This window comes from Musca autumnalis, unplaced genomic scaffold, assembly GCF_047663935.1.
Source record: "Musca autumnalis isolate F117 unplaced genomic scaffold, ASM4766393v1 scaffold_1, whole genome shotgun sequence".
NCBI lineage: Eukaryota > Metazoa > Arthropoda > Insecta > Diptera > Muscidae > Musca > Musca autumnalis.
This window is the reverse complement of record NW_027411644.1, coordinates 250959585-250977795: the sequence shown is the minus strand read 5'-3', so window position 1 is coordinate 250977795 and position 18211 is coordinate 250959585. Positions and strand designations below refer to the sequence as shown.

At 34.0% G+C, this 18211-nt stretch overlaps 1 protein-coding gene across 7 annotated transcripts in view; it reads right to left on the bottom strand.

Annotated features, from left to right (window-relative positions):
* Nucleotides 1-7713: 7713 nt before the first annotated feature.
* Bicra (BRD4 interacting chromatin remodeling complex associated protein) overlaps nt 7714-18211 on the bottom strand; it is a 370087-nt gene continuing 359589 nt past the window's right edge. For all 7 annotated transcript variants that reach the window (XM_073960688.1, XM_073960689.1, XM_073960691.1 and 4 more), the window contains 3 exons: nt 17701-17799; nt 17493-17631; nt 7714-17388 (listed from right to left, as the gene is read on the bottom strand). In XM_073960688.1, the coding sequence (XP_073816789.1) occupies nt 14344-17388; nt 17493-17631; nt 17701-17799 (3283 nt within the window). In that variant the 3' untranslated portion in view covers nt 7714-14343. The remainder of the gene's footprint in view (nt 17389-17492; nt 17632-17700; nt 17800-18211) is intronic.

The window sequence follows — 18211 nt, the reverse complement described above, 5'->3', positions numbered from 1 at the left end:
CTGTGTTTCTATTATGTTTTCTGTGGACAAGTCCATGCATCCTGACATACTGCTCTAAAAGTTATGAAATGACCTACTGAAATTGCTAGTGGGCGCGATATCTATCGAAAAGATATGACTCTCAAAATAAGGGGTCTTTATGAATAGCAACTCAACCGTAGTTGCGTTGCCAGAAGAGAAAATCATACAATTAATGTAAGTGAAATGACAGAAATGTTTGAATAATTCATTCAATATCAGTGTTTTGAACCTTCAGCTACTAATTTAATTGTAAAAAGTTAGAATTTCAATGTAGAAATTGGATTTTTATCATTAAATTTGCTATGGGCAACGCAACTTGAGTTGGGTTGCTATCCATAATCGACCCCTAACATCCACTTCCATAATGGACTATGTCAATCCATTCCTTTCAATACCTCCTCTGCAACACTTTTGAACTTTAATCCTAATCTACATTTTTGTCGGCAAGTTCAAATGTCCAAAAAGGACCACAAAATTAAGAGAAGACCCTAAGTACATTCATCTGTCCGTGGATGAAAGTTTCAATTCACATAGGCTGAGGGTATATCTCTGTCGGCAAAGCCGACTGATACTTTTTCACTTGTTATTAAAAATTGTAATTGTTGTTTCTCTAATTTGTTTAACCTAAGTTGATTTATTGCTTGTAAATCTGAAAATTAATTGAAAACTACTCCATTTAAGTTTAATCCCTAAATATTACCCTTGTAATGTCCGAATTGAAGGATTCAAATAGACCGATCAAAGAACGAAATAGAAATACATAATTATGTTGATTTTTGTGTAGCACATTTTGACCTAATGGGCCAAAACTAATTTGAGGGGATTTGATTTCGCAACTCATACATCAAAATCATAATAAAATAAATTTATACGATTTGTAAGGTAAAATATCTTACATAGTTTTTATTTACATAGTAGTACCCACCATTTGAATTTATAGCTGGTTTAATTCTAATTTCAAGTCTATTGTAAATGAAACAAATCTTAATTTCTATATTTTGTGTATATAATATTGATATTGTTATTCATTTTTTTGTGTAACATTTAGTTTCTTTAGTTGATCATATCTTGGCCATAGATTCCGTTTTTTGGACAATTTCCAATATGTATTCTTTGTTTGTTTTGTGTGTGTGTCTGTTTACAACCAATTCGTTGGTAAGATTTTTTTATTTTATTACATTTTATTTTTGAATTTACGCATTTTTTACTTTTCAATTTTATTGCTTTCGTTTTGAGATTTAATTACAGAGAATACCTTAAAGTCTTTTAGTTGTTGATTTATAGTTCTTTTTTACTTATCTTATTTTGTGGTGGTGACGTGTTTTATTTTTCTTCTTCGCGAAAGGAAGAAATATTAGCGGTTTGTGATGGAAGATGTGAATATTGCTTTGATGGCGACGACGACATTTAAATTAATTGAACAAAATTTAAGTTGGAATTTTGAGATTGCGTTTTATAGCTTTTAATTTAAATTATTTTAAGTTTATTAAATTTTATTTATATACCACAAGGCTTAGCAACAAATCACTCCCTTCCAAAAGAATAAAAGGATTAAAAAGTAAAATTTTAAATAATTAACATAAAAATTGAAATTTAAAAAGCTTTAAAATGTAAGGGTTGCATTGCCACTTAATTCCATAGCAAATTAAAAAGGAGTGGACACTAACCTAACGGAGAGCTACATACCTTTTAACCAGTTAAAGGTTACCCACACATGACAAAACCTTGCTGTGAAAATATGTTGAACATTATTGCACCCTTTTAAAGGTATGTTGATCATAATTGCACCTTTTTTAAAGGTATTTAATTGCATATACGACTGTAATGCCCAAAGCAATAAATAGAAGGTACAGTTTCATATTGGCAGATGTACCCTGTGTACCAGGATGCCACCAGTTACGTCACGGTGGAGCGTACACTCCATTTTATGTAGGATATCTGTGTATTTATCCTAATCGCATACCGTTGAACAGACCAAAGACAGTGGCATCATTGTCCTTACAGATTTTAATGTCAGAATTCAATAGGAGACTATCTTTAGTCCAGCCAGCGAAATATGTTACTTTAGCAGTGAAACATCATTCAACGGAATGCTATAAAAAGGTATCTCGGCGGATCGATCGAGTAAAGTCTGCTCAAGGAAATAATTTACATGACATGGCGACAACTTTGGTTCCTAACTTAACGACAATTTCTTTATAAATAAAAAAGTTCCACTTACGGCTCTCATACAGGTTGTACGAGCATTCTAGTGTGTTCCAGGCCGAAATCATTGCAGTTAAGAAAGCAGCAGAGCTGATAAGCAATAACAAAGGGGACATAACTGGACCGGTGGCTATCTACGCGGATAGTCAGGCGGTCCTTAAATCACTTAAATCCCACTCAATCAAGTCTGCTGCGGTCTTGGACTGCAGGAAAGCTCTGGAAGACCTAAAATCAATCGTTACCTTATGCTGGGTCCCGGGTCACTGCAATCGAAGGCAACGAGATAGCGGATGAGCTGGTACGTAGCGGATCGGAGTCAACCGAAATTAAAATCGACAACTCTATCAAGCCACCCTTGTGTCATTTCATGGGGCAGCTAGAACAAGTTTACCGGGACAAGGCTGGTTAGATTTGGAACAATGAACCCGATTTTAAGGTATCAAAGGCAATCTGGCCCAACCTATCTCAGCGAAGAACTATATCCCTTCTCTCCATGAAGAAATCCGATCTGAAATTAATGGTTGGAACAATCACAGGACACTGCAGGATAAGATCTCTGACCTGCAGATGGGATAGAGACGACACTACCGACTACTGCAGATTATGCGAAGATGAAGAAGAGACGGAGACGATTGTCCAGTGCTCATGACCAGGAGACTTCGAACGGTGGGTGAACACACCACAACATCTCTGACAACTTTCTGCCAAGTCGAGCCGACGAAACTCCTTCTTTTGGCTAAAGGTTTAAACGAGAACCAACCAATGCGCCTTGGCGTGGCAAACTCTCCCCTCTCGCTCTTATATCTAAAATATCCTTTTCAATGACTTCTCTAACATTAATACTATTTTACTCCATTACCTTGTTAACTCTTTCTTTGATATCTATTCTTCTTTTCCATGTAATATAAATTTCTTCTCTTTCAAACCCTCTACAGGATGAATACAATGGCCCATAAGGTCTCCGAGTGAAGTGGCTGTACAATATGACAGCTACGCGTCCTTTAACCTAACCTAACCTCCACTTACTGAAGATTCCATTTACCGACAATCTAAAGAGATCGTTGGCTGCTCAAAACATGTCCAATTCAAATGTACACATTTCTCCGACTATTTGCAACAACTGAGGTGTAGGATCAAGGTACACAAGGTCTTCTTACAAAAGGCCACAAATGCTTCTTATAGAAGACCAAAAGGTCTTATTTTAGAAGACCAAAATGCCTTTTTATAGAAGGCCGAAAGGACGACCAACGATTTTATTATATAAGCCCAAAGGGCTTTTTATAGTTGGTCATGAGGTCTTCTTTTAGAAAACCAAATGACATTCTTATAGATGCCCATAAGGTATTCTTATAGAACACCAAAAAGTTTTCTTATGTAAGATCAAAGGGTATTTCTATAGTAGACAAAAAGATCTTCCAATCTACCAATGGTAGGTCAAGGGGTCTTCTTATAGAAGACGGCCATAAAGGACAAATATATTCCTTTAGAAACAACAAAACAAAATGTCAAACTAAATTCATATAGAAGACAACAAGTTCTTCTATAAAAGGATACAAGGTTTTCATATAGAAGACCACAATATCTTTTTATAGAAGACCACAATTCACAACGGACAAGAAATGACGATTATATAAAGCATTTGTGGAATATGTGAAGTAGATTCGCACAACACTCTGCAAATTTTAATAGTCCAGCAAAACCTAGTAAGCTAACTGCAGAATCTATCACAATTTACGAACTAAAACGAAAAAATGTGAACAAAAAATCATTATATAACAACAAAACAGTCAACTGTCATAAAAGTTCCCTTGAAACGAACAAACAATTAAGAAACAAATTAACCTCCCACGAGGGAGGTGAGTGAGCCTTCCCTGCCCTCTTAGAAGAGGGCATTATGGTTATGACTTTTTTACATCATATCTTGATGAGCTTTTACCTAAGATTAAATAAAATCTTATGTGTCTATTCCGTAATGCGACAAGCGTCGAGTCGCGTAGCCAGTTGTCTCTGAGACCAACGTTAAAATTTATATTACTTAAAGCGATCGATAATAATCGTCGATAACGAGTAATCGGCGGGGTAGCGTGCGTTTTTTATATTGATTTCAATAATATTTGTTAAAATGGACATGACATCTATTAGAAGAAATTTGAGGGACAAGTCGAATCCATTGGATTTGCCATCTGTACTGTGAGTTGAAGCTCATGTTGCAAAGATCTGTATAATCAGAAAATTATTTTATGTTTAAGGCGTATTTTCGATTGAAAAGGATGCCGTAGTTTACATTGTGGAAACGTTAAAGATGACTTCAAAGTTACAGATCAACAGCAATACCCCCACTTTTAAAAGTGTACGCTGCGTTGAGATTTTTTGCCAAGGGAAGTTTCCAAAAGTCCCATGGCAATGATTACAACAATTGCATGGCTCAATCTACAGTGTCGAACGTATTGAGGGAAGTTGTTCACTTGATAGGGGTCAAATTGGATCGTTGCGAAGTTGACGGAGGAGGAAAAAAGACAAAACAAAAATCATTTTTATTCAAAAACGTAATTCCCAGGTGTTGTCGGCTGTATAGATGGAACCCATGTGCACATTGGATTTGCACTCAATTTATCAATTAATATCTCAAACTGTTGATTTGTTATTTTCACCATATTTTTGATACACAAAATTAATTAATAATGCAAATAATCAATAATTGTTAAGAAAATGTTTTTTCCTTTCAATTTTACTTCTTGTTTCTTCGAAAATATTCACTGCAACTGAAAATAACTTGTTGCTGAAAAATAGCCGGTTCGTCAACTGAGATTCGCAACTTCCGTTGAAGGTTGCCATACATAAATTAATTTTAACAACTGACAATTCCACTCAACGATAATTGCTATCGATAATCGACCCCTTAGTCATTAATAGCAGAGACATAGAACTGTAAAGACTGGAAAAGATGCATAATGCAAATATGTTTATGAAACAAAGTATATAAACATTTTATCAACAACAGGGGTATGTTAATATTAAAAACCCCATTAAAGCGCAATTCGACTTATACAAATTGTAGGAAAGCAAAAATTTGGACTCAGGATTGTATACCATAGCAGTTTCCAGTTCATTGAATATCACTAAAACATTGTTCCACAACATCCCATACGGGACAAGGGAGACTTCTCTCATATCAACGAGTGCACTCCGATTCATATTTAGCTCAATGATATGGAACCCACTGCTTATCGCCGAGTCCGAACGGCGTGTCTTAAGACACCACTTGTGGAGAAGTTATTCAAGGCTGAAATGCTCAGGAAATGTCGCCAACATTACTGAGGGGTATTTTGCCACCGTTGAAAATGTTTGATGTTGCTTGCCGGGGAATCGAACCCAAGACCTTCGGCGTGCAAGGCGGGCGTGCATATCATTGCACCACGGTGGCACCCCATTGAATATGACTAAGCGGCTAAAAACGCCTGAAATTGTTAACTACTTAACAGAATGTTGTTATGATATCGTAACAACAGAGCTTAACTTCATCTATTGACAAATGTTAACAATTGAGTTTTCCAACCTTAATGTATTTACATCTTTGTTAATAGGCAAAAGTTCATTCAATCATGCGACAGGAAATATTTTTTTTGAGAAAAGATTTTCATTTCGTAGTATTTTTCACAAAAATTTAATTTCAAAGTTTTTTGTGAGGAATCTTTTTTAATACTTAAGTAAAATAAACATTAATTTAGTCATTAATAGGCAAATGCCATTCATTTCTTGTTGTTGCTTAAGCTTTCAGACCTCTGATAACACTGTGCAACATTTTTAAGGTGATCTTGTGCAAACAATTCGAACTGAAGATTTTTTGAAAGTACAGACCCAAACGACAGGAAACCCTAGTTGAGTTTTGTTATGTCAGATCCAGCTCGGATTTTATGACCCCATCTAAACATGGTTAAATATTGAGTTTTTAAAGAAATTAGGGGCTATATCTCTGAAACCAATGCGAATCTTCTTCTGACCTCTGAAGCAAGTTTGTAGATAAGGACAAGAATAAAATATTTGCAGAAATAATGAACTCGAAAAACTACATTTATTGCCTAAAATTTCAAAATATATGCAAAAATTCCACAATTTTTTTACATTTCGCACCGTATCTCCAAAACCGTTAATTTTTTCTGAATATTTTCTTTTGGAAAAATATTTCCTAGAATGTAATACACAACTCTTCAGAACATGTCATTATTGTAAAATGCCTCTATGCTGTTGTTTTCAGTACATTTTGCAACGACGATTTAATAAAAATGTCAATAATGTAGTGAAATCCGAAATGCGAGAAAAAACTGTTGGTGTGAACTGTGTTTGAAATACGTGTTGTAAAAGATATGATGCAAAATACCGCTGAAACAACATGAAGTAAGCATTTTACAGTTTCAGAATGTTCTAAAGAATTGTTGAGAACTTTATTTGGAAGATTTTTGCAAAATGTTACTTGGTTCAACTCCCAATAGTTTAGCCGATACTGACCAGAATTTTAGCAATTATGTAAAATTTTCTATATTTTATAGATTTTGATGCCCTAGATGGAGTTTTTCTTATACGGTTTTTTCCAAAGATAAGTTCCACTAGTTTAGGGCTACAATATTGCTAAAGACAGCAAGGCCAAATTCCTATTCGTTTCTGAGATAAAGGCCTGATAAATGCAAAAAAGTGTAGATATAGCCCGGTTTAGATGAGGCCATAAAATCCGAACTGGATCTGACAGGACAAAACCCTACTAGGGTTTTTGTAGTTTAAATATGTACTTTCAAAAAATGCATATTAGAAGTTGTTTGCATTTTCAGTGTTGCACAGTGTAATTTTAGCAAATAAAACAAAGATTTTATTGCTTTTTATTAATTTCTGTTACAGGAAATCATTTTTGAGAAAAAAGGTTAAAGTCATAGGCCATTGGGCACAGGTACGTAGTCAGAAATGCATCTCGACTGAATAGGTATATTTGGTTTTTATTTGTTGGTATTAGAAAACATATTACAGTGTCTTACCTTATCCACCTTTATCATCAATAATATATTCTATTGCAGATAGAACTTTGGCATTTTTATGCTTCAGAATACAGCATTGCGTTGCAATTTGATTATTATTTGCCCCGGCTTGATATTAAACCAAACATTGTTTGGCAGCAAACTAAACAAAGAAACACATAGAGAAAATAAAACAAAATACGTTTTTTTTTTTAATTTTCCATTTAAATATAAAACAATTTATTTATAAAAGTTTTCGAAAAAACACAGTCCAAATTAAAAATAATAAATTATATACAAAATTAAAAATTTTAATGTACGGCCATAATCAAATAAAATAGATATTTTTTTGCATTAAATTAATTAATCGAGAAATATGGGAAGGAATAAATTGGAGGTAAGAGAATTTGGTTCTAAAATTAGGATAACTAAAATAATAATGTTTTTTTTTTTAATAAATAAAGAACACGGATTGGAGTGGAAGTTGTTTTTCTTAATTTTTGTGTTGTCTAAAATTGCTTTATTTTGTTTTTCATAATTTTAGTTTAGTTTGCTCTAAAAACAACACCGTTCTTTCACACGTTTGTTACAAGTTAGAATTTACTATAATTTAAGCTATTTATTAGTTTAAGGTATTTTTTGTTTAAGTTAGATTTAATTAAAACATAATTCACAAACCTAATTAATTTTTGTGACAATTTAAAGATAACGTTTTCAAATGTTAATTTATTTATTTCAATTTTGTGTGTTTGTTTTATTTTAAAGAAATGTGTCTTTTGTTTCTTTTCTTGTTTTTTTTTTCCTGTTGTTGTACAATACTGTTGTATTTTCTATGGTGTCGTTGATTTGCTTATTTGTTTTATTACTTTCTTTTTTTGTTTTAATAAATAAACAAAACGATTATTTAAATAAAAATTAAACTAAACTAAATTGTATGGATTAATTTAAATTTCTAAAGAATGTTGTTCTTAAATATTTTAAAAAACAATTATGCTAAATTATATACAACACAAAATTATTTGTTTTTATTTTTCCTTTTACTTAATATTTGTCTTAAATTTAATTGTGTTTTATTAATATTAAAGATCAAAACTAAAAGTAGTTTAATTATGTTGGGTGTTTTATATATTTTTAATTGATCTAAAATTCATGTATTTATTAATTTAATTTATTAGGTAAGTATAGAAATTAAATGCGTGCCATAGAGGGGGTTGTTGTAATGTTGGGTGTAGTCGTCAATATGTCAATGCAAGTAAAGTGAAATGTGGAATTTTTTTCAAAGTGTCGTGTTCTTCTGTGCTGAAGCAATGTCTTTTAAGACTTATTTTTTAGATTTAAGCAGTTAATGCGATAAAAAACGATCAAGCCCATTTTATAAAATAAATTTTACTTAAGAAGCATAAAGACTAAAATAAAAAAGTGACAATGAACCCGTACAGTAGATTTGATAGGAGAGGATGTTGGAGATATGTAGGGTAACAAGGGACAGCATTATTTATTGATGCTACTAAAGATCGTCAAAGGAAAAGTTGTAGATATTCGGTAATCTTATAGCTTTCCTTTAGACAATCTTTATATAACATAAAAAAATCGGCGCTGGCATAGCGTTTCTCTATGTGGGGTGCTGGGAGATGACTGAATCCAAGAAAAACCATTCTTGACCGCTATGACGTTGTACACAGGAATCTAAGACGGGATGGCGTAAATTTCACGCAACATTTCCAATCAGCAATCTTCGCAAGCAATAAAGTAGCGGAAATAATTGAAAGACAGGATGGGATTGAGGTTCTTGAACTTAGCCATGAAGTTTTTTTGAAATCTTGATTTTAGAACAGGTGTGATTGTCTTTGTAAAAACACTACCTTCCGAGCACAAACACATGCTTATTTTGTTATTTATTGGCCTGGAGACAGGGTTTTTGCACAGACAGCCCACGGCTTTTTTAGAACATACCTGGCCGACGGCAAATAAATAAATACAATTAACTATGCTGCGGTTATACGAATTTATGCTCTCAAAATTTGATGAACACAACAACAGAATTTGCTCTGTAGAGCATGTGTTCAAAACTAATAACCGTCATTTGGATTATGATGCTCTATTCGAAGAACAAGATAGATATAGTTTACAATTTACTAGGCACGTTGAGTATACTCGCAAAGATCGGATCGCGATGAAATTTTCTATATAGTAGAAAGTCTCAAATTCACGACCGAAGTGCGGCTATTTTTTTGAAAATTCCTATCATATCTTGGGAAGTATGAAAAAGCATTTGGACCATTATCTCTCTCCGTCTGGAAGAAATATTACGACGTACAAAGGTTGGACCAAAATCGGTTGCTCCGTTCGAGAGCTATCGTGCATCATTTTGACGAAGATTGTTTAACGTTTGTGGGGGAGGTACCGGAACGAGTGGTTTAATAAGATACATCATCGTACTTAAAGAAAGTTTGGTGAAAACAATATGATGTTACCGTGCGCTCCAGACAGACGGACGGACATGGCTAAGGGTTCGATTATGCATTGCCACTAAACTTGAGTTGCGTTGTCAATTGTCAATACAACTGAGATGAAATGTTGTATTATTGATGTCAACCAAACTGACAATTCGCCAAAAAAAAAAAAAAAAACTATTTTAAAATGATAAGTTCAGTGAAATTATTTTTTGATGATGAAGAAAATAAGGACATGACATCTATTAGAAGAAATTTAAGGGACAAGTCGAATCCATTGGAATTGCCGTCTGCACTGTAAGTTGAAGCTCATGTTGGAAAGATCTAATCAGTAAATTATTTTAGGTTTAAGGCGTATTTTCGATTGCCAAAGGATGCCGTAGTTTATATTGTGGAAACGTTAAAGGTTGACTTTAAAGTAAATTACAGATCAACAGCAATACCCCCACTTTTAAAAGTATGCGCTTCGTTGAGATTTTTTAGGGAAGTTTCCAAAATCCCATGGCAATGATTACAACAATTTCATGTCCACTCGATAGAGGACAAATTGTGCCAAAATTTCGAAAGTTGACGCAGGAGGAAAAAAGACAAAAAAAAAATTCAAAATTAAAAAAAAAATTCAAAAACGAAATTCCCTGGTGTAGTCGGCTGTATGGATGGAACACATGTGCACACTGGATATGCACTCAATTTATTTATTAATTAAATTAATATTTCAAACTGTTGTTTGTCGTTATTTTCACCATATTATTGATGCACAATGAATCAACAATTGCTAAGAAAATGTTTGTTTTCCTTTCTATTTTACTTCTAGTTTCTTCGAAAATGTTCACTGCAACTGAAAATAGGTGGTTGCTGAAAAATAGCCGCTTCGTCAACTGAGATTCGCAACTTCAGTTGCAAGTTGCCATACATGAACTAATTTTGGCAACTTACAACGTCGCTCAACGATAATTCCTATCGATAATCGACTCCAAATTGTATGAAAAAGATTTCGTCCAAAAATACTAAAGGCTGAGGGTATACAAATTATATATCGTCATTAGGGCGACAAAAACCTACCTGTGAAAAAAATTAACTCGATCCAAGCTGAGCGTGTAAATTCAACTTAAACCCAATTTACAAAATATGGGATCACAAGCCCTATGTTTCTTTATTAAGACTCTGGAATGATAATATCGTGAACGTCAGAAACAAACGAACTCTTCAACGAGCACATGGTGTAATAGAAAATGTGACACTAAAGACCAGCTGATGTCTTCTCTTGCTGTCAAACAGACATTAGCGGTATTCACTCATGGTGTAGATTTTCAACACTTGTATATGGTACTAGGGGTTTCACAACGAAGTGTGGACGTCTTTTTTGTGAATATTGTAAACAAATCAAAACATCTTAACACCATTGTCAGTCTACCTTTTACTTTTCAATCCCACGGCAGTGGGTTCTTTCGCACCGGATTGATCCGAAACCATAGTGTTTCGGCCAGCGGCTGCCAACCCAGCATCAAACCTGTGCTCTACGTAGGTTTCTATGCTGCTACAACAACAACAGCCTTTTACTTTCAGTTTAATTACACTTTTTTCAAAAAAGATGTTTTTTTTGCCTCAATTCTTTTATTCTTTTTATTTTTCGATTTTTCTACCATTGTAGATCTTGTACATGTTGTTAATATTGTAGATCTACAACCGTTTACAATACCACAACAACAAAATACATGAAAGTTTAATTTACCACAGGGCTATTAATTTACTCGACCTAAAAGTATTGTAATCATTGCACTGAACTTTTACAAGGGTGTAGAACAGCTGGTTGTTTTGGCGCCACTTTGTTGTGCGTTTTATTTTATGTCGTAGTTCTGTGGTAGAAAAATGGGAAAAATAAAAAGAACAAAAGAATGGGGGCAAAGAAAAAACAATTTTTTATGAAAAAGTGTAATAAAACTGAAACTAAAAGATAGACTGACGGCGATGTTAAGATGTTTGGATTTGTCTACAATATTCACAAAAAAATATGTTCACACACAAAAACCCTTGTATATATACAAGAGTTGTAAATCTACCACCATGAGTGAATACCGCTATTGAATAATAGGGTCGTTGTAAAAATGTTCTTAGGAAAAGCATAAGCAAAATTTTTAAAACTCTCTAAGAGTATGTTCATACTGGTATTTGTTGTTATTATGATAACGACGCTTGACAAAAATTTTCATACATTTTACGTCAAATCAAGTCAAGATAGCGTCATTGTCATGGAAATAAACGCCAGTATAAGTGTACTCTAAAATAGAACAAATTCAGAAATGTCGTTGGTCCTTTTTAATAAGATAAAAAATAAACTTTTTATGGAAGCAAATTTTGAATTTCGAAATTTTAGTAGTAATTTGTTAGACATAAATGTTGACAGCAAGAGAAGAGAAATTCGCCTTCGTGACTTTGTAAATATACCTTAAACAAACTTTATATATGTATGATCATTATTTTCGATAATTTTTGAACCATGAGATCACAAACCTTTTATATGCATACATAAGTGGTACACGCTATGTCGCTCTATTAAACTCTCAAAGTGATTTTAAATAATAACGCTATACAAATTTGGAACGAAAAACAATTTGGCCAGCCATATCTAATAATGGAACTTATTTCTTGGACAGTATTATTTTCCCACTAATAAATTAAATTTGTTTTAATAAAATATTAAAACAACGACTATGGGATTAAGCCTGACTATTTTGAAAAACAAAATAGAAGTGGTCGTCACAAACAAAAAACGCCAACCCTCCTAGTATTAAGAACCTCTATTGCAATTTTTGTAGGCTATGCGAAGATGAAGAACAGGTAAGAGTAGTCCCGTGTTATTTTCCTATAGATTGAGAAATATGAAAAAACAGGTTCACTTTTATAAAGGATTTTCGCTAGATCTTGCTCCTAATTAGATTTTGGGTTTCGTATTTTTTTTAAATACATGTGCACAATAAATTTATAACTTTTTCTGACATTACTTTCTTCTCAAATATGATTGTTTTCAAATCACGGATATTTTCTCTTTTATTGTACAATAATTTCCAAAAAATGCAGACTATGTAGTTGTTGTTTTTTTAATCTTAAGTAAAAAAGAAATGTCATAAACTCTATGTTCCTATTCATAGGATGCACAAAGTGCCTAAAATCAAACAAGAGTAAGCTAATTAGCGGTTCCATCATAGATGTTTCTAACCCTTTAATTAGTTCCTATGAATGGATACGAATACGTACGTAAATAACAATAGTAGAATATGTATTAACTATCACTGGGAGTGGTTTGGTAATAAATTCCAATTGATATTATAATAAATATTTGCAACTGTCGGTCAAGGTATACAAATAAAACAATTAAAATATGTAAACAAATTATAGAACTACACCATTTTCACATGTAATTCGAAGAATTTCAGTTGTAATTTGATTATTTCATTTGAAATTCGAAACATTTCACTTGTAGTTTCAAAATTCCAATTGAATTTCGAATTATTTCATTTGTAATTTGAGAATTCCATTTAATATTCGAATTATTTCATTTGTAATTTGAATTTTTTCATTTGTAATTCGAATTATTTCATTTGTAATTCGAATTTTTCTATTTGTAATTAGAATTTTTCTATTTGTAAATCGAATTTTTTCATTTGGAATTTAAAATGAAGAAAATTCAAATTACAAGTGTAACAATTCGAATTACAAGTGAAATAATTCGAATTACAAATGAAAAAATTCAAATTACAAATGAAATAATTCGAATATCAAATGGAATTCTCAAATTACAAATGAAATAATTCGATTTCCAAATGAAATTTTCAAATAACAAATGAAATAATTCGAAATTCAATTGGAATTCTCAAATTACAAGTGAAATGTTTCGAATTACAACTGAAATTATTTGAATTACATATGAAAATGGTGTAGAATGTGCCATCAAGGTATACAATTTTTCATTAAAGGATAACAATTTTCCAATGATTTTAAATCTATAAACATAATTGTACACTTTCCATTAACTGCTTAAATCTTAAAAGCCAATAACTAGAAAATAAGTACATGCATGCATGCAACAATTATTCTAAATGATCCACAATTTAAAATAAGAGTCCAGAACGAGCGAAGATAGATAAAAGTCAAGTCAAAACTCCACTATCGAAAGGAAAACTCAATTGAAGGCACCGCCGCTGGTAAAATTTTCACGTACATATAAGCAAAGTATATTTCTAAAGCCCATAATACAAATGATCGCATATGCATTACATACATACGTATTTACCTTTTTATTATGTTGTTATTGTTCTTGTGCTTGTTGGTGATGAAACAAATTTGGTAAGCAAATTTGGTGAGCAAAAATACTAAACTGCCAATGGTGGTATAACATGTAAAAGATCTCATAATGCTGCTGTATTAAATTCTAAAATTAAACTATTGTTGCCATGACCATTTGTTGTAAGATGTGAACTATTGTTGTTGTGGACTGACGAAGAATGTGCAATAATGCCGCCGCCAACACCACTACCACCACCTTGTGTTTGTGGTGGCTGATGTTGATGCTGAATATTAATATGATTCGATTGGATATGATGATTTGGTATAGCTGAGCTAGATGATAAAGCAGCTACAGTAGCTGCCGATGTTTGTTGTTGTCACGAACTTACATTGCTACTACCACTACCGCCGACAACACAATTGAAATCATTTAATTGTGTTTGTTGCTGACCCTGATTATTGTTGCCAGCTGTTGCTGAAACCATATGTTGATGTGGGTGAGCAGTATGTTGTTGTTGATGATTTCCTGCACCACCTAAAGGATGTTGTTGCTGTTGCATTAATTGTGTATGATGTGGATGAGGATTGTGATCCATCAGTAAGTGGCTGTCGGTGAGGTTGGAAGCATCGGTGGAAGAGTTACCACCACCGCCACCCATAATACAATCTCCCAACTCATCAACCAATTGTTGGCGTTTGTTATTATCATGACCAGAATTATTAGCCTGTTGTTGATCTTGCATCATAGAATTACCCAACAGTACACCCATTGAATGATCTAGGGAGAAGGATAGGGAATCCGCTTCGGAAGATTGTAAATTTAATATACTATCTATGGCATTTTGAACATGCCGGGTAATGTCATCATCAAATTCTCCACTTCCAGGGGCAGAACTTTGTTGTTGATGATGGTTGTTTGGATGGTGGCCGCCAGTACTGCTATGGTGATTCATCATCATTTGTTGCTGCTGTTGGGATTGGTTGACATTCATAAAATGATTTTGTTGTTGTTGGGCATCCATGTGATTGAAATTATCAAAACCTGTTGAATTCATAATCATATGGTGATTATAGCCATTTGTTTGGGTACCCGGTGTAGCATTATCTACACCCAAACCATCGTGGAGAGACAGTAATGCAGCATCCATTAGGTCTTGAGCATGAGCTGTGTCATTGGGCACTAAATTGTGATGATGTTGTTGCTGTTGAGACGATTGCTGCTGCTGTTGTTGTTGATGGGCGTTTAATGGTGAATGGGCTGAGTTAGATGCATCATTCATATTACCACACATCTTCTTTTGTGGACTACTCTCACCATGCTGCTGCTGTTGTTGTTGATGTACTGTATTTGTCTCATCAACCAAATGACCATTCCACTGACGTTTCCTATTACCCAAACAATCGCCGCCACCCATAGATGAATTGCTATTGTTGGTGTTTGGATATACCGGAAATTGTGCCTCCATATTTTGCATCCATCGAGGATTATTGGCTGAACCCAATTGTATGTGATGGGTCATGTTATTGGTGGTATTCGTGGTGAAACTGGAAACAACATTCTGTCCCGTTGAGAGAAATGAATTATCAGTGAAATCCGAATCCCAGTTTGTTTTGCCAGCTCCCTTAGTAACAGAAGCACAATTGGTTGTGCCACCACCAGCCGGGGATTTAGCAGCCTCCCCAAACAACATAGACATATTATAAGGTGAATCAATACGATCCTTTTGAACACTGGTTGATCCTCCCAAATGTACCGGAGATTCGCCAAACAGTTTATTTGTTGAGGATTTCGCCGATTCGCCATAACCCATTATTTCCAAATTATAAGGTGAGTCGTTGTGATCTTTGGAACCGGACAAATGAACTGGTGATTCACCAAACATAGACTCCAAACGAGTTTCAACAGCTTTGTGTACCTCACTGTCTTCGGAACCACTAAAGAATTCATTCAAATCGGCTTGATGACTATCATCGCCATGGTTAAGGGATAGTTCGGGGGCAGGTTGTTGATTTTGTTGGCTGCAACTAGTAGTTGTGGAAATAGTGGCGGCATTTGTGGCATTGGCTAGTACTGAAGGAACATTACAATTTGTTGTTGTATTTGTTGTAACATGGGTTTGCTGTTGTTGAAAGATATTCTCTGTAGATTCCTGAGTAAGAAAATCTAAAGATTTATTTTGATTAGCAGTACCGTTATCATGTTTTTGATCATGACCGGTATTCTCATGGGTTGTTGTTGGTGTGGTGTTAATTAAATTCAATTCCTTTTGTATACATAACCAATCATCATCCTGTTGTTTGCTTGCCACATGATTGGCCTGTAAATGTTGGGAGAAATCAAAATTATTTGATAGAAGACTGTCTGTGTTGAGACTAGATGATGAATTCTGAGCAGGTTGCTGTTGTTGTGGTTGAGGTACAGATGATTGGGACGTTTGCATTTGGGGATTTTCAGTCGTTTGAGGATTTTCTACAACATGGTTAAATTTACTAGCCTTTGATTTATTTTTATTAGTTGCCGAAGAGGTGGTGTTTGCTAATGTTGTTGTGGTAGTATTAATAGAAGAGGAATTGCTGGTGGTAGTAGTAGTAGTATTGCTGGAGCTGGTTACAGTCGCTGTAGTTGTGTTTACCGCCGGTTGTTGTATCGGCTTGTGTTCTACTTTTTTCATTATAAATGATGGTGTTATTTCCGATTCTATATCGAAATTTTCAAAACTATCCTTCTTCTCCTCATTGTTCGGCATCACAGAAGATGTTTTCTTAAAACCACCATTGAACAAATGGTTTGACATTTTTTGTTGACCCTGTTGTTGTTGCATTGTTTGTTGGTAAAATGTATTGGTGTTCTTTGCATCCAAATATGTTTGCGAATCACCGCTCCATTGATTGGAACATTCCTCTTTCTTTGGTTCTTTCATTTCGTTGGTTTTTGGTTTTAAACTACCACCCATAGAGGTTGGACTTTGTTGCTTTAACAAATCAAATGAATCAATGGAACTATTACCACTTTTACCACCAACCATCGATGAATTGTCCATAGATTCTGTTTTAATTTCATTCTTAATGGAATCCAATGAAAACGAGCATGTGGTGGTGTTCTGTACATTTGAACAGAAATTCGAATTGCTATCATTATTCGATTGTATGTCCATTAGGTTGGGTTTGGAATCTTGGGTTTCGGATTTAATTTCATTTTTAAGTTTATCAAAGAGTGAGTCTTTAACATCAGCCATTAGTTGTTTTGGTTGCTGCTGCTGCTGTTGTTGGCAGTCTTGCGTTTGCTGCTGCTGCTGTTGTTGGCATTCTTGTTCGTATTTTAGCAAATCTTGTTCCAATTTCTTGGAGTCAGCCAGTTCTTGACGCAAATCAGCAATTAGCAATTTTTCCATTAATAACTTTTCAGCGGTACGGTGTTGTAACTGTAAGGAAGGAAGAAGAAAACGAAATTAATATTCAATTGCAACGGGAATGTGTGGGGTTAAGTAGATGGTATTAAAAACCAATTGTCAATTACTCTTCTCACCATTGACTCTTGCAATAGAATTTCTTGGAATTTGCCAGATAGTGAACGAAATTTGTCCTGAAATCGTATTGCTGTCTTTTCAAATTCTTCTTCTTCATCACTTGGTATGTCTTCATCATTCTGGTACATGCAATGATACCTGTGTGTTCAAGAATAATAATTAGTATGCGGTTTTAAAGTAAATATTTAAGGTTATGCTCAATTTTACCTTATTAAACGTTTTACCGCTTCCTCTTTGTTTTGGAATGGATTTTTGTAATCAGGTTTTAAACAATTCTGTTGATCAGCTTCTAATTGTTGTAAGAACCTGTGAAGAAAATAAAGGTATATCATATGTTAATATATTTAAAAACCGGGTTTCAAATAATTAGTGCTTCATCCATGGGCGTAGCCAGGAATAGCTAGGGAGGTGCAGCTGCAAACCCCCCCCCCCCCCCTGATTATACAAAACAGTTCATTTGTATGTAAAAAATTATGAATATTACGAAAAAACAAGTATTCGACCCCCCTGGAACGACCAAAAAGCATGCCTGGCTACGCCCATGGCTTCATCATAGCAAGTGATCTGTAATAGCATCTACATAGGTAACTAACGTTCTATTACACTAGCAAGAACACAATTTTACCAATGGAATGGAAACTTCACTTAGAAGCTAATTGAAAACACAATTTCACGTGGAACAACTATAGGTTTGTTTTGCTGGGAAGTAGGTGCGTGT